This window comes from Phyllostomus discolor, chromosome 4 (genome assembly GCF_004126475.2).
Source record: "Phyllostomus discolor isolate MPI-MPIP mPhyDis1 chromosome 4, mPhyDis1.pri.v3, whole genome shotgun sequence".
Taxonomy (NCBI): domain Eukaryota; kingdom Metazoa; phylum Chordata; class Mammalia; order Chiroptera; family Phyllostomidae; genus Phyllostomus; species Phyllostomus discolor.
In genome coordinates, this window is record NC_040906.2 from 203,079,205 (window position 1) to 203,106,001 (window position 26,797).

At 48.8% G+C, this 26,797-nt stretch overlaps 1 protein-coding gene across 1 annotated transcript in view; it reads left to right on the forward strand.

Moving 5' to 3' along the window:
• Nucleotides 1-26,797, forward strand: part of ARID1B (AT-rich interaction domain 1B) — a 395,196-nt gene that overhangs the window by 336,320 nt on the left and 32,079 nt on the right. Inside the window, 2 exon segments of the mRNA XM_028508460.2 lie at nt 19,371-19,516; nt 26,121-26,230. Coding sequence (XP_028364261.2) covers nt 19,371-19,516; nt 26,121-26,230 — 256 coding nt within the window.

A 26,797-nucleotide genomic window follows, 5' to 3' on the forward strand; every position in this document is an offset into this window, starting at 1 on the left:
GGAAGGAATGTGCCCCGTTCCACCGCCCTAGCTGCATGGTACAGAGGATGCGGCCCCATCCCACTCCCCTCCACACCTCCCCGTGGAAATGACAATGGACGGGGGTATTCGGACTTGTCTACAGAACAAACCCAAAGAAGTTGTTCTTCTGTTCTGCTTTAGGCCACCATACGTTAGGTCGCCTGCTTATCCCAGCCAGTCTGGGGCTGGCGGACGCCCCATGTTTTCTTCCCAGCACCCCAACTATGGCAACTCTCAGGCTCCCATGATGCACCAGCCTGACCAGTACGGGTAGGTAGCAACAGCCCTGACTCGCTGGGGACCTGGGCCTTTTTTTTTTTTAACTGTTAATGAACGTGCCATCTGGCTGCAAAGTAACACCCAGAATAAGAGAGGGAAAGACCTAGAAGGAACTCCACCTCAGAGGGGGTTGTGTTTTGTTTGTTTGTTTGTTTGTTTGTTTCTTTTTGTTCCGGGTGGTTGTCGGTTTTGTCCTATGTGGTTCTCACCCACCGCACGGCGGTCTGGTAGCAGCCTGCATGCGCCCCCAGGCCTGTCTGCATGGCTTCCGGCTCGGCCCCTCCCCCTCCCCCCGAGAGGACCCCCAGGCTGGGTCTGCCTGAAAGCAGCATCATTCCCCTCGCTGGTGTCGTGTGTGTCGTCTAGGTGTCCGTGTTGTGTTATCCCCACGGCGTTACTGTCGTTCCTCCCGCTGCAGCGACCTGCCGCTCCCCGCCCCCGATTCCGAAGTGCAGTGGCCTCGTTTGGCCAGAGACGCACTGCAGGAGACAGGACCTAGGTTATTAATAGGACTCGAGAGGGTTTCATTATGTCATCGCTAAACAGGCATCTGTGCCAAAGATTTCTATTATTTCCTTCTCCCAAGGAGTTGTAGAATGTTGAAGTCACCAGGAAAATACCACCCAATAATCCAACACAGGATTTTTTTTTCCCTAACACAGTGTTGCCATGCTATTATCCATTACAACACAGGAATTACATATAGCAACAAAAAGTGTCTCTTCCTTCCTACTACAAAACTGTATAATGCCAGCTGTCACCAATTTAGCTTAGTGGATGCTCTTAAAGTATGTTATTAGTAAGTGATTGATTAAGCTAAAATATCATGACTGATATCATTTTTCTATAGTAATGATGAGATTATCCGACACAGATTGAATCGTACCCAGTAGTGTCTTTAGAAACATGCCCCATTCTTGGTTAAAGCAGGGAACAGTCCGCCCGCTTTGTTCAAAGAGGAACTGTGCTTCGCTAGGTACAAATGCGTGATGCAGAGAGTTTCCTAAGAGTTTTATATTCAGTATACATCTGTTTCGATGGCAAGAGCAAGTGATAATTTTGCAATTGAGAGTTCTAAATCCCGTAAACATGGTTTTCAATGTGGACCAACAGAACAAAATTCTATAAACATAATCCTAAAAGTGCAATAACAACTGGAGAATTGGGTGAACCTACTCGTTTAGGGGAAGTTGTTTTTCCCTCCTTTTTCCGTCCTTGTGGTACCTTCAAGGTCACTGCGTGAGTCAGTGGGAAGACAGCAATGGGGAGAGGAAAGCGTTTGTCATCAGCTGCTAATCCGTAGGATCTGTCCTTTCCCATCTCAGGAGCCCCATCTAGACCCGCAAAGCTGGTGTGGCTGCGCCTTGCCAAGCCACATTAAGCAGCTGTGTAAAATGAATTTAAATGGCATGCACCAGAGTAAAATCTCTTCCACTGGGGCAGAAAATCAATGTTAGCTCACCAGCACGAGGAGATCTGATCTGCACCTCGGCCGGCAGCATCCAGAGCGCTTCCTCATGACACAGCTCCTCCTCCTCCTCCTCCTCCTCCTCCTCCATTAAAAATAAGAACAGGGAAGAGGCCTGCGTTTCTGTGGAAACGTCACAGAGCGCTTGGCAAAGGCTCATCCTTGCGGCCCCACCCTGGTTGGCCCTGAATTCTGTCTTTCGTGCCTGTGGTATTCTTTCTAAAAAAGAAAGAAAAGAAAGTTTTGTTTCTATTTTAAATCTTCCTCTGCACTTTGCAACACACATAACCTGTTGTGCGTTTTTCGTGTCGTGTGTGTGTGTGTGTGTGTGTGTGTGTGTTTTAAGCAGAAGCTTGAACGTGAGAAAACATGTGCGGTACATGTTTGAGAGCGCCGGGCTCGGAAACCCGGCTTCCCACGCGCTTTTCGCTTCACTGGAACAGCTCGTTGCGGCACACCCATGTTTTTGCTTTTGTTTCTGTCTTCCCCCGTCGGGAGCTGCCAGGTGCAAGTTGGGTGGACGGTCGGAAGACGTTTTTCTCCCTGTCAGTTTCTCTTTGGGAGAAGAAAAAGGCGTTCACGGTTTGTTGCAATGACTTCTCTGAAGTCAGAGCCCCAGAGGCGCTGGAGCCGGTGGAAAACACTGAGGAAGGCAAGTTAATGGCGAAGGTAGTGCGCAAGCAAGGTGTGTGCAATGAGACAGGGAGAGAGCTGTGAACTTGAGGGCGCGTGGCCCGGGCGGCCCCAGGCTCTCTCCGCAGGTGCCCTGGTTGGAGGCCGGCCCCCAGCCCCTTCCACGGGTGGCGGGCAGTGCAAGGGTGAGGCCCGCCCTCCACGCTGAAGAGGTTAAGGATTATATAGACGAGTCATTTTCTCTTTCCCCTTTTGAGTAGAGGAATCCCTCATTTTGATTGTAAGAGGGTTTACAACAGAATGGGGGGGGGCATGTTGTTCGGGTCCTAGACTAGCCGCATGGTAAAATCCAGTGTCTGACATTAACAGCCTGTATCTGTTCCGGAGCCCCCCGCGCCCCACACACACACGCACACGCGTGTGCACACACACACTGGTAGACCTTTCACTCAGAGGCGTTGCTGTGTTCAGGGTTAAAGCGTTTCCGGTTAATGTCCCAGTCTTGAACGCTGCAGTGGGGGGAGCACAGCAGTCCGTCTTGACCACCGGCCGGGCTCGGGGGTGGCAGGTGACGCTCACCTTCGGTCCCCTTCCCGGGGCCGTTGCTGCTTCGCTCTCGGGAGGCTGGCTGGGGTGCGGCTGTGACAGAAAGGACCCGGGGTCGTGCGGGGGTGGAAACAGAGGTCGGCGCTCTTGCCCACACATGCGCAGACCTCCCCCCCCCCCCCCATGCTGGTACAAGCCACATCCCGTCCTCACCCTGTCCCCACGGGACTCCCCAGTGGACTGACGGGACACCTCGAGGAGGAAGCCTCCCGGACTGCGGAGGCCCCAGAACAACACGTCCACCCGAAGAGTGCTCTTCCTGCGCTGAATGTGTCACAGCCACAGGCCTGGGGACCTGCATTTTAACACTTTGTGTCGCGCCAAAAATGAGCACATTGAAATCGATCTTAAAGTATTTTCGCTTTTGGTAAAAGAGGACATTGAGGATTTTATTTTTGAGTCTTGGCCGCTCTGTGGTAGCAGGGTGAAGGAATTCCACGGCGACTTAACCGGTGCGTTTCTCGTCAGTGACACCCACCTGTTTGGACGCTGAGGCGGCAAGACGTTTCGTAAGAGTCCGAGCCGCGGTCCTCCTCTGCCCCCAAACCCCCGGCTGCACTCAGCAACACGGGCGGGGCGGTCCGTCCTTTGGGTGCACGGCCCTTGTGTCTGCGTCTCAAGTGCACCCCTCCTTCCCTCACACACCCCCGCAGCAACTGTTCTCCGGTGAAGTGTATTTATAATTCATTTCCCTCCTGCTACTTGCCAGCAAGGCACTTTTTCCCCATTATTCCTCTCTGAAGCCGGCACGACGGAGGGCCGCTGATGGGCCGGAGCCACTGGCCTGGAAACCCGCTAATGGAGATAGTGCAGCCGGGTGTCAAGGGGGGGCGAGGGCTCCGTGTCGCGCCCCGGGAGAGAGTGGGGTCCCGGGGCCCAAAGGCCTGCGAGCAATTTGTATGAAGAGCTCAGCCCTTTGGATTTTGGACAATTGGGTTTTTAAATAATAGCTGTGATTTGAAAAGTCATGCTATTAAAAGACAAAGAGGAAAGATTTCAAAGGCTTAAATGGTAGTTTTGTTTCTGCCATTAAATGGGAGAATTTGCAATATCATCTAAATACCGTGCTTTCATTTTTCAGCCTTTTTTTTTTCTTTTCAAAATTCAGAATTTGAATGAATATTATGTTGGTATGTGAAGGTGAGGGTTTCAGTCAAACCTTTCAGAGCTACAGAACTGTTTCGGCAGCCAGAAGGCACATTCACTGGTCTTCAACCCAAAAAGCAGTAAAAGGCGGATCGGAGCATGAAACGTGCAGCGACCCTCTCGTGGCCTGGAGTCTGCGGCGGCCCGGGACGCCTGGTGGTCCCCGAGAGAGACCTGGAAACTCACACTCAGCGGGCCCCAGCGGGGGAGGGCCGAGGCTCCTGGCTGGGGTTTCCGCTGCTCCCCCGGGGGCTCCGGGGCTCCTGCTGCTGAAGAGCGCCAACCGGGCCCCCCGGGGCGAAGGGACAGGAAGGTGCCGACGACAACTCGGACTCGCGGGCCGGACCGGGGCGCCGGACGAGTTGGGGGAACGGAGGTCTGCACACACCTGATGCTGCAGCTCAGCCTTCAGCGCTCCCGACTCGGAGCAGAGTCTCCCAGAACCCTCTCGCTCTCCCTTTCGGCGTCTTCTCGCAATCTGGAATAGTCCGGTTCCCAGCCACCCCTAGCCTGTCGTCCTCATTCAGATTGTCCGCCTCACAGTCGGTGCTGCCCTTCCCATCTGCTGAACAGATAGCTCACGATGCTCACGATGGGCTCGGGGCCCTCGCTGACCGGAGAGGCGCTCTCGGTGGAGTGCGTGCCCAGTCGCCTGGTCTGGGCCGCGTGTCTACGTCCAGTCTCACGGCCCTGCCCACCTGTCTGACCCCTCACGTCCCCACCCTCCCACCAGACAAGGTGGGACTGTCGCAGCTAGATTCAGCAGACTCGTCCACCCATCATGGGAAAGGTCGGCGACCCAGCCCAGCCGGGCCCAGGTGTTCAGTTCCTACAGGGCGGCGTGGCTGCGATCCTGGCTCCAGCTGGCAGTGTGCCGGCCTCGTCGCCAGCCTGCAAGGCCTCCCAGTGGATCGTGGGACATGCTGGCCTGTTCTCAGTCTGAAACCGATAGAAGCTGGCCAATGTGCTGGGCCGAAGGCAGTAGGAATAGCGTGTGAGGGGTGAAGGCGCCATCCTCTCCCCCGTCTGGGGGTCAGGAAGCGTTGTGGGTGAGGGGGTGAGGGCGTGAGGGTCACGGGGGAGGGCTGCATTCCCCAGCGGCTCCCGGGGCTCTCAGCGGGCAGTGGCTCCTGAAGGCCCAGCTAGTCTGGACCTCCATTCTTACTTTGAAGCCCGCTTCTACCACACAGCTCAGACACCCCAACCAACCAGAACACGCACAGCTCCGAACGTTAGGTTTTGCTCCTTGCTTTGAAAGTTAACTTGTTTTCCCTGGAGTTACCTTTGGCTGAGTACCCACAAGGTAAGACCTTGCTGGACTCTGCCCCTCCCACTGCTCGGGGCACAGGGACTGGCGAGGATGCACGGGACTCATTTTGTTTTGCTCAGTTTTCGGGCCTTTCCTGCAACTTTTTACCCAATTTTAAATAGTGTTTTTTGGGGGGTGGGCTGGTGTGGGGGTAAAAGGCAGAAAACTGTACTTGAACAATTAAAATTTTAAAAAAATTTAAATTTTACTCCTGCAAAACAATAATAGTGTTTTTGCTTAAACTAAGTAATCGTAGCCCATGGCTGCACGTAGTTCAGGAAACCCATAAGAATTTTAGGACTTTTTTTTTTTAAGTTAGAAATGACTGTATTACATTTCCTGGCACCACAGCCCTGGACAAGTGCATTCTGTGTTAGCAGGTGTTGCTCTGACAAAGGAGACGAGACGGAGATCTCAGGGCCCCAGAATTTTTTTTCCAGCCCACAGGTTGCCCCATTGCAGGTTCCTGGGGTCGGTGGATGCATGGCAGTCTGTGTTCTTCTCAATCGTCTCCTGAAACACCACACAGATGAGCTCCCCGCTGTTGCTCCTGGGCCCCTCGTTATGTGTCGCACCCACATGCTCCCCGTCTCTGAGGGGCCCGCACCTCGGAGGAGACGCCTGTCCCTTGTCGGGTCCTCCTCTCCGTTACCCCTTGCCCCCAGAAGGGGACAACAGCCTGGTGTGACCGGGGGGCACTCCTGTCGTTGAACAGGAACAGCCCACAGCTTTGTAAGTTACTAGTGATCCTTCTTCCATGGCATTACAATCTCAGGGCGAGCTTTTTGAAGCACGTGTCTTTAGAGCAGTTAGAAAGGGGCCTCTGGACTCCAGTGGCAGCTCATTTTTCTCCCCTGAGGGACAGTGGATGTCATGTTTACCAGATTGAAAAACTGCCCCCTTTACATCTTGTCCGAGTCCAGTGGGAAACTGTACTGGGATTCTCACAGTTCTGGGGTCACCTCTGGCAGGTCACGGGCAGGTGTGGGGACCCTTCTTTGCCCCCTGCGGCTTTTGCTCACACCCTGACCTCGAGGCGGCCAGAGTTCCGGGCGTCAGCAGAGCAGCGCCGATGCGTAATATCTGAAGCCTCTTCCGAAGGGAGGCCTGGAGTTCATTTTCGTGTGATTGTCGGTGAACAGTTTATAATGACAAGACAGCGGGCTTAACAAACCAGAATCGCCTTCGAGATGAAGAGGACATTCTTCGTTATCAATTTCGAAAACTCAAGCCCCAGACGGATTCTGCACCCTCCGCACATCCTGATAAGAGAGTCTCCCACTTGAGAACCCTCGAGCGCGATTTGCTCTCCCGGTTGCTTTGAAAGAGAAGGCGGGGACCCGTCAGCTGCGTTGGAAATGGCTCACACCGGTTCCCCACGCCGAGGGGAAAAGAACGTACCGCGTCTTGAAATTCCGCCACAGGTGCCGTTTCTGCAGAGCTGAGAACCCGTCGGGACCCCTGAGGAGTCTGCGCGGAGCAGTTAACAGAAGGGGGGGAATGTTCCTGACAGCGCAGGCTTTTCGGAACCCTGTGCAGCCTACGCAGCACCCCTCGGTGCTTGGTGGAATCAGCCTCACCAGGGTGCAGGGGCGGAGACACAGCTCTCCGGAGGAAGTGGAGACGGGCGGGAGAGGTGCCGCAGACACGGAGCAGCCCCGTGGGTGGCGCCACCGCCATACCCAGGCCTGCGGCGGAGGTGGCGGGCCAGGGAGACGGTCCGCTCCGGCGAGCGGTCTGCTTGAACACCTGCCGGCGACGCTGCTCTCGAGACTGTGTGCCAGCCAAGGCACCGCTGCCCATCCGTGGGAAAGGGACTTTTCCACGGGGCCATTAAAAAATAACATTCCTCATTGCCCGTTCTTAAAGGGGAAAAACTTAAATGCAGCAGTTACCCCAGGGTTCGGGGAGCTCCTAGTTTATCGTGGAAAATGGCTAACCGTGCTGTCAGCGTTGTTTCTGGCATTGCACATGCTCCGGCTTTCTTCGAGGGCACAGGCCAGGCCGTCGTGAGCCGAGATCACGACGAGATCCTGGGAGCTGGCGGAGGAAGACTCGGGAAGTGCTGTAAGCACGTGCCCGCAGAGGCAGGGAAGAGAGGAGCTCAGAGGCCACAGGCCCACAGCCGAGCTCATGACCTTGGCAGTGCTCCTATGTCCAGGCCTGCCCCATCTCCATCCTCGCGCCACCTAGGGGGCGCCGAGGTGCCCCTTCTCTTTGCTCGCCGTGTTCCCTCTGTCCCTGGGTCCTGTCGGCCTCACCTCCCAGATCACCCTCGGCCCTCCTCCTTGCTCCCCACACCTCCGTCCGGGGCTCCATCATCTCTCACCTGGACTGTCCTGAAAGCCACACAGCCGGCAGCGGGTCCTCCCTTCCACCGTCAGAGAACAAACAGCCTTTGAAAGACACATCTTCTCACGCCCTTTCTCCTGCTCTTTAAAGACCTCCCGTCTCTCCCGTCGCTCTCAGGACACAGACGCAGCCTTACAGAACCGTCAGCCTTGCGGGACGCGGCCCTGCCCTCCCTGCCTGCTGCCGCCTCTTGTCCGCCCGCTGTCCCCTCCCGGAAGCAGAAAGGCCCTCCTCCCCTGACAGACCCCCATGGATCCCTCGGGTCTCCTCTGAGGCGCCTCTCCGTGCCCATCCAAGCCAGTGCCCTTTGACCTCACTGCTCTGGTTATCTGACTGGTTGGTTGGTTGGTTGGTTGGTTGGCCCCTTTCCCACACCCATCTTAAAACACCCATCTTGAACAAACGATTGGAACTTTCAACCCAAGAGAAGGTATTTCTGATTCACTTAGTTATTTCAAGCATGTCTTCCCGAGTGGGAGGTGTGATGGTTCTCTTACAAAGGGGGAAAAGAAGCACATGTGCGTTTACAGGACTCGACGAATTATAAATCGTTGGTACTTCCGTTTGTCCTGTCTGTGGCTCACTGATAGCAAGCCACTGTCCCTCCACAGGACTGACTCTAGCCAGAGCAGTCGGCTGGTTGAAACTGCAGTACTGTTTCGCCACCAGAGTCGCTCATGCCCTTGTGTTCACAGGCATGCTGGTGGATCAGCCACACCAGAAATAGGCCAGCGCTTCGACAGCTTTCTCTTCTGCTGTGAACGTGTTGTTTTGGAGGCGCAGGGAGTGTGGTTCCCCTTTGAGACACCAGATTAAAAATAATCGCGACCGCAGTTGTCCCTCTTCGCACCGCTCTGGAGGAGTCGCGGGGAGCGTGGGTTGACAGTCTGCTTTCCCGGTGGGGTGGATGGTGCCGGTCGCATCATTTGTGTTCATGAAGCGCTGAAAATTAGGGCACCCCGGGCAGTGTGCACGGGCGACTGGGGCGGTCTAGGAAGGAATGTCCGGAATTGGGCTTTTTACAGTTTCCAGTTCTGATACCAGGTTTAAGGGAAACACGTCTCAGTGTTCACCTAACGGAGTCTATCAGTAAGCAAGCTTTCCTGGCCCGGTAGCTCAGACCGCCTGTTGCGTGACACCCACACGGAGGAAGGCACGTGTGTGCCTGACGGCCAGGCACCATCTTCTAATAAGGCAGGCGCCGCGGCCTGCTCGTTTGGAACCCCCCCCCCCCCTCCCCGAGGTTTTCCAAGGATGTGCTAGACGCTTCGGAGTGCAGCTTCTCTCCACGTGTCTTCACCCTGGGTTTAAAGAGAGCGGCTTCACTCATGTCGTGGCTGTTTCCAAAGTATTTCTTCCTTCTGTCCCTACTCTTCTCCGAAGAGCTGTATAGAAAATTCATTCTTTTCCTTTTTTTTAATTTAGTCTTGAATGTATTTTTCCCATTACCATTTGGTCCCCTTATACCCACCCTCTCCCCCCACACTGTTGTCCATGTCCATGAGTCCTTTTTCCTTTTTGCTCAGTCCTTTCACCCCAACCTTCTCCCCCCCACCCGCCACCATCAGCTGTCAGCCTTCTCTTCATCTGTGAGTCTGTCCCCATTTTCCTTGTTAGTTCAGTCTGCTCATTAGATTCCACATATGAGTGAAATCATATGGTATTTGTCTTTCTGTGACTGGCTTATTTCATTTAGCATAATGTTCTCCAGCTCCATCCCTGCTGTTGCAAAGGGTAAAATTCTCACCTTTTTTTATAGCCAAGTAGTAGTCTATTCTAGAAATGTGCCATAGTTGTTTTATCCACTCATCTACTGATGGACACCTGGGCTGCTTCCGTATCAACTTGGCCGTTGTAAATAATGTTGGAATGAACATAGAGGTGCTTATGTTCTTTCAAATTAGTGTTTTAGGTTTCTTCAGATACATTCCCCGAAGTGGGATCACTGGGTCGAAAGGCATATCCAATGTTATTTTTTTGAGGTATCTCCATACTGTTTCCCACAGTGGCTGCACGGGTCTGCATTCCCACCCACAGTGCAGAAGGGTTCCCCTTCTCCACATCCTCACCAGCACTTGTTTGTTGACTTACTGATCATAGCCATTCTGACAGGCGTGAGATGGAATCTCATGGTGGTTTTAATTTGCAATTCTCTGATGATTAGTGACGTTGAGCATCTTTTCATATGTCTATTGGACATCTGTACATCCTCTCTGGAGAAATGTCTATTCAGGTCCTTGGCTTATTTTTTACTTGGCTTATTTGTTGGTGAGGGGCTTCTATGGGGTTTTTTGGTGTTAACTTTTATAAGTTCTCTATAAATTTGGGGGCACTTGGATGTTAACCCCTTATTATCACATGTAATGGTGAATATGGTCTTCCATTCTGTAGGTTGTGTTTTAACGTTGTTGATCTCCTTCAGTGTGCAAAACCTTTTTAGTTTGACGTGATCCCTTTGTTTATTTTTTCTTTTGTTTCCCTTGCCTGAGGATTTATAGCCGATAAAACACCACTATAAGCAGTGTCTGAGATTTTGCTGCCTATGTTTTCCTCTCCGTCTTTTATGGCTTCAGGTCTGACGTTTAAGTCTGTCATCCGTTTTTATTTTATTCTTGTGTGTGGTATGAGAAGGTGGTCTAGTTTCATTTTTCTGAACGTATCTGTTCAATTTTCCTAATACTGTTTATTGAATAAACTATCTTTAATCCATTATATGCTCTTGCTTCCTCTGTTGAATGGTAATTGACTAGAAGGGCGTGGGTTTATTTCTGGGCTCTCAGTTCTGTTCCGTGATCTATGTGTCTACTTTTATGCCAGTACCATCATGCTCTTTTGATGACTGCATGTGGCCTCATGGTATAGTTTGATATTAGGTCGTATGATCTCTCCAACTTTCTTCTTCTTTCTCAAGATTGCTGTTGTTATGTGGGGCCGTTCGTGGTTCCATATAAACGTTTGAAAATTTATTCTAGTTTTCTGAAATACGTCATGGGAATCTTGAATTGTGTTGACTCTATAGAGTGCTTTGGGTAGTATGGACATTTTAATGATGTTAATTCTCCCTATCCACGAACACGGTATGTGCTTCCACTTATTTGTATCTTCTTCACTTTCTGTCTTCAGTGTCTAATAATTTTCTGAGTACAGGATTTTATATCCTTGATTAGGTTTATTCCTAGGTGTTTTATGTATTTTGTAGTAATTGCGAATGGGATTATTTTCTTAATGTCCCTCTAGTTCGTTATTGGCATATAAAAATGCAACTGATTTTTTATTATTAATTTTCTATCCTGCTACTTTGCTGAATTCATTTATCAGTTCTAGTAGTTTCTTAGTGGACTCTATGGGGTTCTGTGTGTACAGTATCACATCATCTGCAAATAATGACAGTTTTACTTTCTCCTTTACAATTTGGATGCCTTTTATTTCCTCTTCTTATCTGACTGCTGTGGCTAGGGCTTCCGGCACTGTGTTGAATAAGAGGTCAAAGCAGACATCCTATCTGTCCCCAATATGAAGGGGAACCCTTACTGTTTTCCCCATGGAGTACGATGCTGGCAGTTGCTTCGTCACATATGCCCGTTGTTGAGGTATGTTCGCTCTAATCCCACTTTGCCGAGAGTTTTTATCATAAATGAGTGCTGGGTTTTATCAAATGCTTTTTCTGCATCTATTGATATGACCCTGTGGTTGTTAGCCTTCACTTTGTTTGTGTGGTGAATCACACGTTTTGCTTTGCAGGTGTCGCACCAGCCTTGCATTCCTGGAATAAATCCCACTGGATCGTGGTGTATGATCTTTTCTGATGCATTGCTCTGTTAGGTTTTGCTGAGGATTTTAGTGTCTGTGTTCATCAGAGATATTGGCCTGTAATTTTCTTTCTTTGTAATGTTCACCTGTTTTGGAATTAGGATGATGCTGGCCTCATAAAATGAGTTTGAGGTCCTTCCCTCCTCTTGAATTTTATGAAATAGTTTGAGAAGGAGAGGTATTAGTTCCTCTCAGAACGTTTGGTAAAATTCACCTGTGAATCCATCAGTCCAGGGCTTTTGTTTGTTGGGAATTTTTTTATCACTGCTTCAATTTCACTACGTGTAATCTGTCTATTCAAATTCTCTGATTCTTCCTGATTTGGTTTTGGAAGATTACATGTTTCTAGGAATTTATCCATTTCATCCAGGTTATCCAGTTTGTTGGTATGTAGTTCATAATATTTTCTTATAACCTTTTGTATTTCTTTGGTGTCAGTTGTTATTTCTTCTGTTTCTGGTTTGTTTTTTGTTGGTTGGTTTTTTTTTTTTTTTATTTAGGTCCTCTCTCTTTTTTTCTTGGTAAGTCTGATTAAAGAGTCAGTCCTTTGTCAATCTTATTTATCTTTTCAAAGAACGAGCTCTTGGATTCATTGAATTTTTTGTGCTTTTTTTTTTACTCTATTTCCTTTATTTCTGCTCTGATCTTTATTATTTCCTTCTACTCACTTTGGGCTTTGTTTGTTGTTCTTGTTCAAGTTCCTTTAAGTGTAAAATTACATTGTTTATTTGAGTTTTTTCTTGTTTTTTGAGGTAGGCGTGTAATGCTATGAATTTCCCTTCTTAGGATTATTTTCCCAGTGTCCCACAGATTTCAGATTGTTGTGTTTTCATTTTCATTTATTTCAGGGAGTCCGTTGATTTCTTCCTTGATCTCATTGTTGACCATTCATGGTTTAATAACGTGTTATTTATTCTCTGTGTCTTCATGTGTTTTCTGGTGTTCTTCTTGTGATCGATCTCTAGTTTCATAGCATTGTGGCCAGAAAAGACGCTTGATGTGATTTCAGTGTTCCTGAATTTATTGAGACTTGTTTTGTGCCCTAACATGTGGTCTACCCTAGAAAACATTCCATGTGCACTTGAAAGGCATGTATATTCTGCTGCTTTGGGGAGAAATGCTCCGAAGAGATGAGTTAAACCCATTTGACCTGGTGTGTGGTTTAAGGCCGCTATCTCCTTGTTGATCTTCTGCTAGAAGATCTACCCACTGAAGTCAACGGGGAGTTAAAGTCCCCAACTATGACTTTATTTCTTTTGATCTCTCCCTTTATCTCCATCAAGATTTGCATTACATATGTAGGTGCTCCTGTGTTGGGTGTGTAAATGTTTACTAGGGTTATAGCCTCTTACTGGATTGTTCCCTTTGTCATTATGTAGTGTCCTCCTTTGTCTCTTACTGTAGCCTTGGGTTTGTTTGTTTGTTTTTATTTTATTTTTATTTTAATTGTTCAAGTACAGTTTTCCTTTTTAATTTTATTTTTATTGTATAGCCTTAGTTTTAAAATCTATTATATAGGCTTAGTTTTAAAATCTATTTTGTCAGCTGTAAGTACTGCTGCGCCAGCTTTTTTTTTTTTCCTTTCCATTTGCATGAAGTATCTTTTTCCATCCCTTTACTTTTAGTGTATGTCTTTCAATCTGAGATGTGTCTCTTGGAGGCAGCATATATATGGGTCTTGTTTTCTTACCCACTGAGCTACCCTATGTTTTTTGCTTAGAGTATTTAAGCCATTTACATTTAAAGTGATTATTGATAGATATGTATTTAGTGCCATTTTATTGTTAGACTATTTTCCTCATTTTTTTTCTTTCTCTTTCTCTTCTTAAAAGGAGCCCTTTCATATTTGTTGCAGTTCTGGTTTGGTGTTAACAGCTCCTTTAGCTTTTTCTAGTCTGGGAAGCTCCTTATTTCCCCTTCAATTTTAAATGATAGCCTTGCTGGGTAAAGTAGCTTTGGTTGCTATATTAGATGCTTGCTTTTCGTCACCTTGACTAGTTCACAGCCCACTCCCTACTGGCCTGAAATGTTTCTGTTGAGTAATCAGATGACAGGCTAATTGGTGCTCCCTTGTATGTAACTACCTGCTCTTCTCTTCTGGCTCTTAGCCTTGTCTTTTCTTCTTGAAGCCTTGTCATTTTAATTCTGATGTGTCTTGGTGTAGGCCTCTGGATCCATCGTGTTTGGGACTCTGAGTTTCCTGGACTTGTGTCTTTCTCTTTCACCAGATTAGGGAAGTTTTGGTCATTATTTCTTCAAATAGCTTCTCAGTCCCTTCCTCACTCTCTTCTCCTGGCATTCCCACGATGTGGATATTGTTCTACTTCATATCCAAAATGTTTCTTAAGCTCTCCTCATTTTTTAAAATTCTTTTTTCTTTTTGCTGCTCTGCCTGGATGTTTTTTTCTACCTTGTCTTCCAGATGACTGATGCAGTCCTCTGCTTTATCTAACCTACTATTTATTCCTCCCAGTGTATTGTTTGTATAAGATATTGCAGTCTTTATTTCTGACTGGTCCTTTTTTATGGTTTCTTTGTCTTTTTGTATGCTGTTGAGTATCCTTATAATCATTACTCCAAACTTTCTATCTGGTAAATGCTTGCCTCTTTTCAACTAGCTCTTCTTCTGGAGAATTCTCTTGCTCTTTCATTTGGGGTCTGTTTCTTTGTCTCCCATTTTAGCTGCTTCTTTGTATTTATTTCTTTGTATTTGGTAGATCTGCAAAGACTCTGGTGCAGGCCTTTGTCGGATGCTGCTAGTGACTGGCCCTGGTCAGCCTGTTGAGAGCTCTCAGCGGTCCCCAGGGTGTGGCCCCCTCCGCTGGGCCTGTTTGTGTGCAGAAAGCCATTCATTTCAAGATACATATTTCCCACTTCCTGTCTGTCACCATTGACCAAACAATGGTAGTAACTGTTAAACCAATATGATCTATAAATTTCTTTTAAAGCACCAAAGTCATGTATGGACCACTTTATTTTTCATTTTTCTGTAGTTGACTTAAAAACAAGATATTTAGAGAATTTCATCCTGAGGGTTCTAGATCTCATCCTGAGATCTAGACTGCAGTGGGAATCAGTGTTCCGCTTCCTGTCTTCAGCGTGGAGCCCTGGCAGTGGTCACTTGGACACTGGTGTTTGCCTCTGGCTCTTCCCCAAAGCCAGCCCTTGGCAGGCAGATGAGTGTGTGGTGTCTGAGAACTCTCCAAAGTGACTAGAGGAGAACCCATTAAAAAATCACGTGTGTGTACATGTGTGTAGGCCGAGAAGCAGGGCAAGGAGCACTTTCGGGAAATGCATTTGCAGTCCCCCTTCTGAGGTACTCGTGTTTAAAATAACCTGTGTTCTGCCCCGTCTGGGGTGGCTCCCTTGGTTGGGCATCATCCGCAAACCAGAAGGTTACCAGTGGGACTTCCAGTTGGGCACGTGTCTCGGTTGCAGTTCAGCCCCTTATCGGGGCACGGACAGAAGGCAGCCGATCATTGTTTCGCTCTGTCACATCGATGTTGATGTTTCTCTCCTCCTCCTTCCTCCTATCCCCTCTCTCTAAAACAAAAAACAGCCTGTGCTTTGTCATTGAGTGACAGGCTGTAAACTGTTGCATATCATCCCAACTGAAGAGCAGTTTAAACACAGTTCCTCTGGTCAGCTGCAGGACTACATGTTTAAATGACAGGACGGAGGGACTGGTGCCTGGCTGCATGCAGATCTGGCCCCGGAGAGCCTGGCCCTGAGGTCAGCACGCTGTGGGTGTGGGCACCACCTAAGGGTCACTCTCATGGGGCGCAGTACAGTGGCTGCCTTAGTAGCATCATCACAACGAAACGTTATTTTTTAATGTTTATCAAATTCTCTCCCACGGTACTCTCGGGCATTCATTGCCACAGCTGTTGCAAGTTAGGAATCTGTGGCATCGGGACAGTAGTTTTAACAAAGACTGTTCGCACCCATAGACCCACTAGAAACCGTAGCCTAGTGGTTCACAGACCCAGAGGTCAAGGTTAAGGCACTTTGCTCTTCCAGGTACCTCTTACCTTTTCATAGGGGTTTACAGTTGGAAGCGTTTCCTTGGTTCAGTTCGTGTGTTTGCCTGATTTTACTTCGTTCTGCCTGCTGCCGTTCCCTTCAAAAAGAGGAAGTGCTGGTGGCGGACTTCTTCGCCCCCGAACTCCACGGGGAGCGCTCCACGTGGTGCTGTGGTCGGAAGGGGCTAGCAGCCGGTGAGTGCGTGCCGCCTCCCGAGGGGGCCGCGCGCCTGGCAGTGGTGCTCAGCCCACCCAAGGAAGGGGGCCGTTGCTGGGAGCCGCAGAGACCCTCTGGCGTTAGTTAGCCACTGCGGACAGGGGGGAGTGCTCAGCTCGGTCACAGGGGCGGCCACCTGCGTCTCCTGTCCCAAACAGTTGTCTCAATTTCCCAAATTCAGCAGAATGCATCAAGAGCCCTTTTTTAGTGTGAAGCCCATCTTGCTTATTCAGAATTACCAGCAGTCTTGGCAGTAGTTTCCAGAGCAGTGGTGAGCAGGATTTCGTCCGCGGTGATGAGAGACCGCTGCTTCCACCCCCCCCCCCCCCCCCCCCCCCGTTCAGACGGGCGGCCGAATGCTGTGCTCGGGCCCACACATGCCCCACGTTCCCGAGAGGCCTTGTTTCCCTCTGGCTGCTGCGCCGCTCGGAAGCGCAGAGGCCTGGGGCGCACAGGATGAGCTCCCTCCTGGGAGCGGGCGTCCGGGGAGCTGACTCCTTCACCTCCACGGCCTCTCACGGTGCCCGCCTCACTGGAGGGTGCCCTCCGGGAAGAAACGAGCGCCCTTCTGACTTGTCGGCTTTCTCCGACTGCACACGAGTCCGGCAGGCAAACGGAAAGGTCTGCAGCCGGCTGCTGTGGGGCCTCACGCTGGTCTCAGCAAGTGCTCGCAGTGTCGGGGGCCCTGGAGAACGAAGTGTAGGGCGCTGGGCTCACAGCAGGCTCGGGGAAGTCGGTTTCTGCCACTTACTGGCTGTGTGTCTCTAGGCAAGTTACTTGGCTTCTCTGATCTTTCCTTCCTTTGGGAGCATAATTCCACCCACCTTCCTCCAGGAGTTTAAAAAATCAAGTATCAGGCATATTTGTGAGTACGTACTTGGGGAAGTATTAATGTTAAAGTCAACGTCAGTCCCTCCGTGTTCACATGTAAAAACTGAGGCCCCGAAGCCAAAGAGGTTCGCTCCCACATCCCAGTGACAGTGGGAAGTGTGGCTAGTAACAGACTTGAGACCCCTGGCTTTCTAACCAGACTCCTAAAAACTGTAGGCATAGTTCAGTTGAGGCCCGTGGGAACCAGCAACTGGCACGCAACAGGCAGCTGACTCTTTAATTTTTTGTTATTTTAAGGGTATTTTTTAAATCTCTAATGCAGGCACTCTTTATCTTGTGCCTGAAGATGGACAGTGCAGATTGGGGGAGAATTCACAGATTGGGGTTAGATGGGGCCTCTGAGGTACCTTCACTTAACCATCCGCCTGCTAGGTTTTATGTTCGGATTCTCATCCTCCTCCTGAGTTACAACAGGGTGCAGGAGGAGCCCTTAGCTTCATATGCGTGTTCCACTGTGTGTGAAACTGAGTTTGGTGGAAGCTTGAAAATAGGGCCATCTTTTGTTATCTGTTCGTTCATTTAGAGTATTTTTTAGTAGCTGGGTCATGGGCTCAGTCGCCCCTAGGAGGCGTACACCTCAAAGAGCCAAGGCGTGCGTGTAGACTGTTTGAATGTGCAAAAGAAAGTGCAGGTTGCTGCAAAAGGCGGAGCCTCCCCGGGGGCGCGGGAAGACGGACTGCATAGAAAAGGTGGCCTGGTCTGGGTCTCGCGGAAGGACAGGTCCGAGTTGGCTGGGGTTGGGGGGGCGATCAGTGCCTTAAAAGTAGTCTCCAGAATACAGCCTGTTCTCCGTTAGGGATGCTCTCCCTGTGGTTTATCCGTCAGCAAGGCTCGAGAACTGCCCCAACAGGGCCCACTTGTCTCCTCTTCTGAAACAGTTACATGAGTGCTCAACTTGCTTTTGTTTGAACAAAAACAGCTCAGAGGAACCTGAGATATTCAGGAGTTAGTGCCAGCTGCCTACATGCCGATGTTAAGACCCTAACCACCCGGGAATGTGTCTGTAGCTGCCGGGCAGGATCTTTCGAGGCGTGGGCTGGCGGAGAGGTGACCGGGAAGCCAGGGGGTGACCTCGGGCCTGCTCTTTATGAACTGCTGCGGGCGCTGCGACACTGACTCAGCAGGGAGTCGTCATGCCACGTGGAACCTCAGCGAGCTGGGCACTCACGGCTCCTTTCTCCCAGAGCCACACTTACACCGTTAGTCTTTCAGCCTTCTAGAATGTTCTTTCCAGGCCATCATCAAGTGTTAGTTTGTACAGAATTTCTCTGAATGGTTTAAATAATATTTAAAAGAAAGGAAAAAAACACACCTTTAATACTTTGAATTTTCCAATGGAGCGTGTTGGAACTTTTTCTACAAGCCAGCAACTTGAGTGCACGGCAGAGAGCTGCACCTCAGAAGACTAGCATGTTGTTTTGTCCTTTATTAATGACTTATGTTAATCTCCTGAAGAACCTTTAAAAATTTTTTACTATTATACATTAAGAGCCAACAAATGACAATTTAATGGAAGTAGAGGGGGTGATAAATCATAATTAATTTGGAACAGACAGGCAAAGTGGATTTTTATTTTTCCTGTTAGCTTTAGCCCTAAAAGTAAATAGTAGTGGCCAGATCTTTGAGAAGTTTTTTGAAGGTACTGTATGAAGAAAAGCTTGACTCCAGTTTGGAGTCTTTTAAAGATTTTGCCACATTGCTGCCAACTTTCTCTGCTGTAAGTTTTCTGGGAGAATTAAACCACCTCGCCATTAAAATCCCCCTCCCCCACCCCCCACCAATTACCTGCAGTTAGAGAAATGACACTGGGAGACATTTATCTCCTTCACATCCAAGAACAAACACCTTTTGCTGCTTTGCAGCAGTGAAGAGGTTTGTCTCAAGAGGGTAGACACAAAACTAACCAAACTGAGTCACCAAAAAGATAAGTTCTCGAACCTGCAGGGCAGTGGGGGAGGGGCGGGCCTAGCAGAACCTGAGCCCCTTAGGGACACTCGCAGCCAGTCTGACCTCCCACCCTCCTTGTCCCGAGAAACAGAAGTCTGACGTTCACTGTGTGACTTTTAATGCAGGGAGATTGGCGTGTTTTTAATAGCACCTAATTCCAGAATGTTGTGTAGTAAGGCCGAGGGGAGTTTTGGAAATGTTTTATTAGAAAACTTAGGTCAAAGAGTTTTTTTTAAATAACATACCCACACTGCTTATTTGTTTTTCATCTCTTGACTTCTGTTTATGGATGTGAGGGTACTAAGTGATGTTAATAGTCAGATCTTTTTAAATGCTAGGAGTTAATTTTGCTTGCTTTTGTAATTCCTGTTCTTATTTCAAGTATCCCCTTTTTTTGCTTATATTTCTCTATATAAATCTTGACAAGCTTGAAAATGTGGAATTTATTTGTGGAATTTATATTATTTGGAATTTTTACATAGCGCATTAAGTAATTTACTTGGCAATAGAGTTCAGCCTCTCTCTCCAGGACATAAATTACTTCAAGCAAACACGAAAAGTAATAGCCCCACCCCGTGCACAAACGCATTATGAGAAATGGCTGCCAGGGCAGACCGCCGCCGGTGTACGCAGCCAGTGTACGGACACGTGTGCTTTCTCTCCATACAGGCAAGGCAGCTTTCCGGGCATGAATCCGAGTGGACTCGTGGCTTCCAGCTCTCCCTACAGCCAGCCCATGAACAACAGCTCTGGGCTGATGAACACCCAGGCGCCGCCCTACAGCATGACGCCCAACATGGTGAACAGCTCCACAGGTAACCCTGGTGGCCCCAGGCTCCCGCGGCTGCCCGCCCCCGCCCTCCACCCTAGGCCTGCACCTCCGGCTGTTCGAAACCCCACTCCAGCCTCAGGTCATTGGTGAAAGGGGAGAATACTACTCCTCTGCTTCTTGGAAATTTGCTCAGTCTCTTTAGCTGTTTTAAGACTTAAGGGTCATATTTTATATAAATTACTTTTATCCATTCTGTGTATAATGTGTCGGCATATTTCAAATGTCATTGGAGATGGCTTGCTAAATATATACACTCAGTTCTTCCGGGGGTCATTAGGCGACTGCTGGGGGACCCGTGACAAAACCTGCGTTCTCCGTTTGATAGTGCTGGAGGTACGTTTTAAAGTCCTATTTCCAGGTGAAATGATTAAAGGCCAGAATGAGCACAGAGGCTGAAGTATTTTTTTCATTTAGGGAAACTCACCTTTAAGTGTCTCCATGAAAATATGCTCTTTGTCGATTGTCTCTGTTGAGAAATTATATATTAATGAACTGTCTTAAATTTTTCATTATGTTTAAATTTTTCAGCCCACTTGATGCCCTCAGTTGCTTTCTTACCAAATCCCATCTGATCAGTGCGGTGGGAGAATTCTGTCAGTTTGTGGCAATATTAAGAATGTCCAAAACATGCAAACACACCATGTTCTCAGACCCCTTAGGCCCCGAACCGCCTCTCGGAGCCCCCCACCCACCTAGAGACCGTGAGTGCTGCCCTCTAACTGGAAGAACGCTGCGTAACTCAGTCTGTGACCCGCGAGCGTGAGCCTGAGCAATGCCGTTTGGGGCGGGGGTCGTCCCCGTAGTCAGTCCAGAGCTGGAGCAGCCGTTGGGCGCCCCGCGATGCTTTCCAACACGCGAGGAGAATGTCGAGGAGGTGGAGGCCTGGCCTCCTCTGGTCGCATCTTCTCATTTCCTCCGCCTCTCGCTGCCTTCCTGACCTCTGCCTCTCCCTCTGGGAAAGGCCGCCCGCAGCTATTGTACCTCGGTCTGGCCGAGCAGCCAGCGGGCAGCTGGGCTTGCTTCCTGCCTGAGCCCCCGAGTCCTTGGTGTCTGGGGTCTAATTTAGTGTAGTGCCTTTCCCCGATTACTTCCCCTGAAAAGTCTGTGGAAGAGGAAACAATAGAAACCACTCGTGAAAGTGAGAGTTTTTAAGTAAACAAATGGCCCTTCCTGGTGTCAGGCAGGCAGTCCCTCCTCCTGGGGAGGTGGCCGCCTTACATTTGCAGCGAAAAGTGCAAAGCTCTGCTCAACAGCCTGTGAGCTGGCAGCTTCCCCACTGTCCCGGGTAACAGGGGCTTTGGGTTATGACATTATGGGTTTTGTCTGGCTTGCTGAAATAAAATTACTTCAAAGCGTTGAAACTACACAATAAATTCTCACCTACTATTAGCAGCACTCATTTTTCCCCTTTTCCTTTGGACTCCAGAGCCGCAGAACGAACCAACAACAAATAGATGGCACCCTGCCCTGCCCGGGAAGATTTATGTATTCCTAAGGAACAACCAATTTAATGGAGATTCACAGAGAGGGGTTTTTTTTTTTCACTATTTTTCAGATAATTCAGTTATTCGTTATTTCATACGAGGTAATCTGTTCCATGAAAGGCCATTTATCCTCACAGGCTTTTGTACAGGCTAGCAGTGTATATATATTTTTTATTGCATTGTGCATTTTGAAATATTGAATTTTTAATAATTTTAACATTTATCCATTTTTTTTCTACACATTCATGTGATTTTATTTCAGCTTTATTAAGTCAAGGGCTACCTGATAGGAAGTAATCATCCAGCACATCCGAGGAATATTGACAATGTAGCGTTCACCGTCCCCTATGGATGGGCGCACTCCTGTCTGCCAGCACTAGGGGGGCAGGCTCTGGGGAAACGGGAATGGCCCCGGCCCGCACGATGCGGTGAGCGCCCGCAGAGCGTTGGGGTCTGAAGACGCACACCCCCTTTTCTAGAGATGGGCCAGACAAGGCTTGGATCTCCATCCCATCAGTCTGCCTGGTTTGTACCCATGGACGTAACTCCCCAGTTGTAGTCGCAAAGCAGCGTCTCCATCGAGGACGCTTTTGGAGACCGCGGAGACAGCGCAGATAGCATTGGCCCGGGTGGCGGCGGGATTCTCTGGCGCTCACTGAGCAGCCGAGCCCACCGGCGCTCCATAGCCGCTTTGCCGAGTTCAGGCCGAGTTCAGGCCGTTGTGCTGCCGACGGTGAGCGGGGCCACTAAAGCCCTTCTGGGCGGTGACAAATTGTTCCGGGCCTCAGTGAGCAAGTAATTATTTAAATGCAGTCGGTGTGCGTATGAATGTGACAACCGTTTCTTCACTGAAGATACTGGGATGGTGGGATGGGGAGCAGTGGGGAATTTTTCTCCAAGGGAGCTGTTTTTTAAAAAGTATTTGAACTAAAAGATTAGAAGTATGGATTACTCTGAGCAAAATTGTAAGTGACGGATAACCCTGTTTGATACACCCTTACATAATACCAGTGGCGTTGCTTGCATGGCTTGTGTTCCGTTTTGTAATAGCCTTCAGCCATGCAACATTCCTTAGCCTGCACAAACCCACTGTCCTAAGGAAGACAACCAAGTCCCGGAAGTAGGCCGGAAGTAGGCCTGGCGTGTGGGGGTGTGCGTTCCCCGGCGCGTGTAGGCACTTCCGGCAGCAGAGCCTGCGGACCGGAAGTGAGCCACGGAGCATGGTTCCGAGATTCCAGGAATGGTCTCCCAGCTCGAGCCGAAGCGCCCCTGCCCAAGTGCTCCTAGGGCAGGGTGGGCTAGCTCCGTCCGCCCTGCCTAAGGGGAAAGGCAGCCACTCGCCCACAGCCTCCGCGGTTCCTTCGGCCTTCCTCAGAAATCGAGAACGGCCTTGCAAAGTCCCCTGAAAGGCTCCTTAAAACTAGATTCCCGGGCGCCCCTCAGAATTTCGGGGTGGGGGGACAAGGGTGGGAATCTGTATTGCTAGCAGACTCCGGCTTCTGTCTTGAGATTTCAGGTCCCTTCCCAAAGGGAGTTTCGGGTCTCGAGCACCGTGGCTAGTGGTTGTGTAGGTAGTTTATAGCTATCGTTGATTCCGTTCACTGGCTTTAAAGCAGTGATTTTAGGTGAATGGCTGCCCCCCTCCCAAGAAATACAAAAGATTTGATAAGTTGTGAAAGCCGTGTATCTTAAGCTGGTGAAAACGTACGCTGAGCTGCACCGAGCAGGTGGCTGGGGCTCTCTCGCGATCAGGTCCATCTCACGGGAGGAAGGGCGGCTTCCCGCGAGGTGGGCGGGCACGGTGGTTTTGCTCAGGGCGCGCTTCCGGGGGAGGGCGGGGGGCGACAGGACGGGGTCCTGCGCCGCCCTTGCACACCTTGTGGAGGGGCATCGGCCTCGGGAAGTTTCAGGGAGTTCTTTCAAGGCTTTGCTGGTCTCAGTAGAGACATGTTTCTCGTGCGCTCTTCTCAGACGCAGTGTGTTAACTGTTGTTTATATATGTGCCCCATATAGAAATAGTCATGAATACCTGCAGATGAATACACATAGATAGGCCCTTTGGTGTTTTCGAAAACAGGGAGTAAAATATTTTGCAAAGTATGGCATATCACTTATCACGGAAAGGAGAGAACTGTTTGTGCGTTTCTGGTCCTATTTTACCACCTTCTGGGAATGGTTTTGCAGCCTTGCAAGGAGACCGAGAAAGGAAGTTGAGAGGGCAGGAATGAATGTTTAAGTTCACTTTTACGCGCAGCATATGTTCTTTATGTTGTTTTTGAATACATTAAATCCAGGGTGAAATAGCTGCCTTAGGACCTTGACCCACACTCACTTTAAGAAATCCTTCTGGCTCTTAAATTTCGACCATAAAGCCAGAGGCGAGTGCTGGCAACGTGTTTACAGCGCTTCACCGCAGTCCACACACACAGGTCCCTTCCTACCCCTTTTATGTCTGAGCGTTACCTGCTGGACTCGGGCGCCTTGATTTAACACATCCTTGTAATAGTGGTGGCCTTTCTTGCCTGGGAAAGGGGAAGAAAACGGTGCCCCTGGAGTACCATTGCCCTGGGAGGCATGTGGCTCTTTGCATGATTCACTGAGAATTCTACTAAGAAGTCAGAAATCAGCATTTCAACAGAAGAATAATAAAAGCCACAGCCAGGAAAGACCTTAATGGTCCCTTTAGTAGGATAAAATTTACATTGTAAGGCAGGAGTACTGAACAAAACTGTTTCTCTACTTCCTACCCTTATTTATTTCTCAAAATAATAGAGCAATGCTCATTTGACAGTTTTCACATTTGCATAACACAAATGCCCATTTTAAAATATATAACATTTTATATATTTTAAATGAAGAAGCTTAGAGAATTTTAAATCAGTAGTTATGCTTGTATTTATCTAAGTCTGATTTTTAAGTTATTGTCATTAATTATCAGAATGCATATTGACCTAGCTAGCTCCTTTTACTTCAAAATTGCTTTTGTGTACATTAACACATTTTATGTATAAATAAAGGTACCACTACTTTTTATTGTTTTAAATAACAGGCATAAAATATTATAGATACCAACAAAACTATTTGTTACAACCTTTGGGGAAGAAGAACTTAACAGAAACCATGTGTTCATGACTTTGCTGCTTTCTCTGGAATTGTGTGGCTGTCGTTCCTTCGAACCCACTCTGTGAATAACTAGCAAGGACATGTGGCCTTTCATAAATAAGACTCTTTTTCCATGCTTGTCCTGCCTTCCCCCCTCCATATTCTTATAAAAAGGGTCTTTCTTAATGTACAGATTTACCAACTCCTATCTCGCCAGACCACAGAGATAAAACCGCCAGAAAGCAACAAGGCAGGCTTCTTCGTGGAATATCTCTCAGCTGCTTTTTTGAGGTTTCACACATTCACAAAAATAACAGCGTTTTTAGCTGATCCCAATAGATTTTTCTCTGCAGCTGCATCACTTGAAAAAGCTTTTTGTTCCAGTTCTTAAAGTCTAAGTATTGAAAGTAATTTGAAAAAAAAAAAAAAAAAGAAAAACATCCCAATTATGATTTGTGTGTGTGGTGATGACTTCAAGGGCTGACTGGGCTGCAAATGGGCTTTGAAAAACAAGCCACTGGAAAACAGGCGTTTCAGGGCGCACCATGGAGCGTGCCCATGTAAACTCACGGGCACGTGGCAGGGCAGGCTTTTTTGGCAGGACCTCTGGTCTCAACCTGCAGTGATGCTAACGATATTAGCAAATTAGCACCGCGGAGCTTGCCAGCTAATTCGCCAGAGCCCTGCTCACTCTCTCACTGCTGTAATTAAAACTAATTATTTTCTAAAACATAGTAATACACGAATATGTGCAATAATCGTTTTGTAGTGGGCAATCTGTGGAGCCTTTTCTACAGCTTCCTTTTTCTTTGTGTTTTTGGCACATCGCGCCCCACGTGCGCTGCCTTGCTGAAACCAGCACTCTCGCTTGCAGGGTGTAAGCTGGGTCCCAGCCGCGAAACCTCAGGTTTATGCCATTTTGAGGCAGAGTGTTTTCTGGTGTCCGCTCACTTCCGAGGCTCACGGTTCTCTCCGTCTTCCTCTCCCACCTCCACCTCGCCTCACGCATCTGTGTGGCGCCACACTCCCAGCCTGGTGCTGTGCAGACGGCACGCTCGGTGGGGCTCCTCCGCAGGAACTCAGCTGTCGTCCCCTGGGTGTCATCCCCTGTTGTTCCGCACTCGCTCTCCACTGTAGCCTGGCTCTTCCTACAAAAAAAAAAAAAATCCATGTTTTTCGCTTGAAAATGTCTATTCTTATTTGTAATACGTATGTATACATCACTTGTTCTTTGGTGACCCTTCCATTCTAAAGTGTAGGTGAAGTTGATTGAGTTTTTGAGCCTCGAGATAGAAAATGAGTTCTGCTCGGGGTTGCTGGGTTGACCCTTGAGCTGGTGTGGGTGTCTGACCCGGGCATTAGGGCTCTGCTGCGGACTGAACAAATGTGTGCGGACCGCCCGTCAGGCTGGAAGGAAACCAGCCCCATTGCAAAGTAATTAGAAATTCTTTCCTTCACAGCTCACTCTTGATCATTGTCTTTGAAGTTCTATGTCACAATTAGGTGTCTTCCATTACTAGAGACTAGGCCGCAGGTAGCAGATTAAGATTTTTCAAATGAAACAATGTAAAGTGCAGATGATTTTGCAAACTGTAGATTATGTGAATTTAGGAAATTAAGAAAGCACTACATCCCCTAGTCACCAGGCAAAAAAATACACACAGCCAACGTTCGCTTTCAACGCCTGATGGACAATTCAGAGATTGGGCTTATGGCCGCTCGTCGCCTACTCTACCCAACAGTGTTGCTGTAAGTCAACTTTCGGTGGTTTGGGTCTGGAGTAGACGATCGCTTTTCCCTTTTTAAGACAAAGACTCGCCAGAATGTCATGCTATTTCGATTGCAGAAATCAGGATGCTCTGAGTTACCTTTTTTTTTTCCTTTTCTTCCTTCAAAGGAAATTGGGGTACCCCGCGCATCACTCCAGAACTTGTGTTAGTGGGAGCTCAGCCTGACGAGTCACACGTATAATCCTAAACTCTTTCTCCTGTTTTCGATTAGCATCTGTGGGTCTTGCAGATATGATGTCTCCTGGCGAGTCCAAGCTGCCCCTGCCTCTCAAAACGGACGGGAAGGAAGAAGGCACCCCACAGCCTGAGAGCAAGGCGAAGGTATCTCCTCTCTCCTCTGCACGCGGTGTGGGGGCTGCCTCGCTACAGCTGCCGTGTTCTTGCGTCGCTGGTGTTGGCCGACACGTTGTTTTCCGTTTGGTTTCTTCCTGCTGCATGCCTTCATTGTCTGCAACACGTTTGTAGTCTTTCTTTCCCCACCCCACCCCCCTCATGGTGTGGATCTGAAAGTTACTAGTTCTTACGGCATTAACTCATGGTTGCGGGAGAGGGGTGGAGGGACAAGACCCACCTGAGAGAGAGGCTTTGGGGGTGGGGAGAAGTAAGGAATCTTGCCTGGTTTTGATTCTTGCAGCCATTTTCTCTGCCTTCAGTTTATAGCTTCCTGTTTTGGCCGCCTCAGCAACAAACAACATACTTAATATTTTGCTTTCCTGCCTTATTTGATAAATAAGGTGAACAGCTTTTTTTTGTTGTTGTTCTTTCTTTCATAATGGGTAACCCATGCTTAGCATTCCATGTAAGCTTGAAGTAAGCATGGTGGCTTCGTGGCCTTATCCAGCACCCAGCCAACTTACCAAATCATACTAATTAAGAATGCTGTTTTAT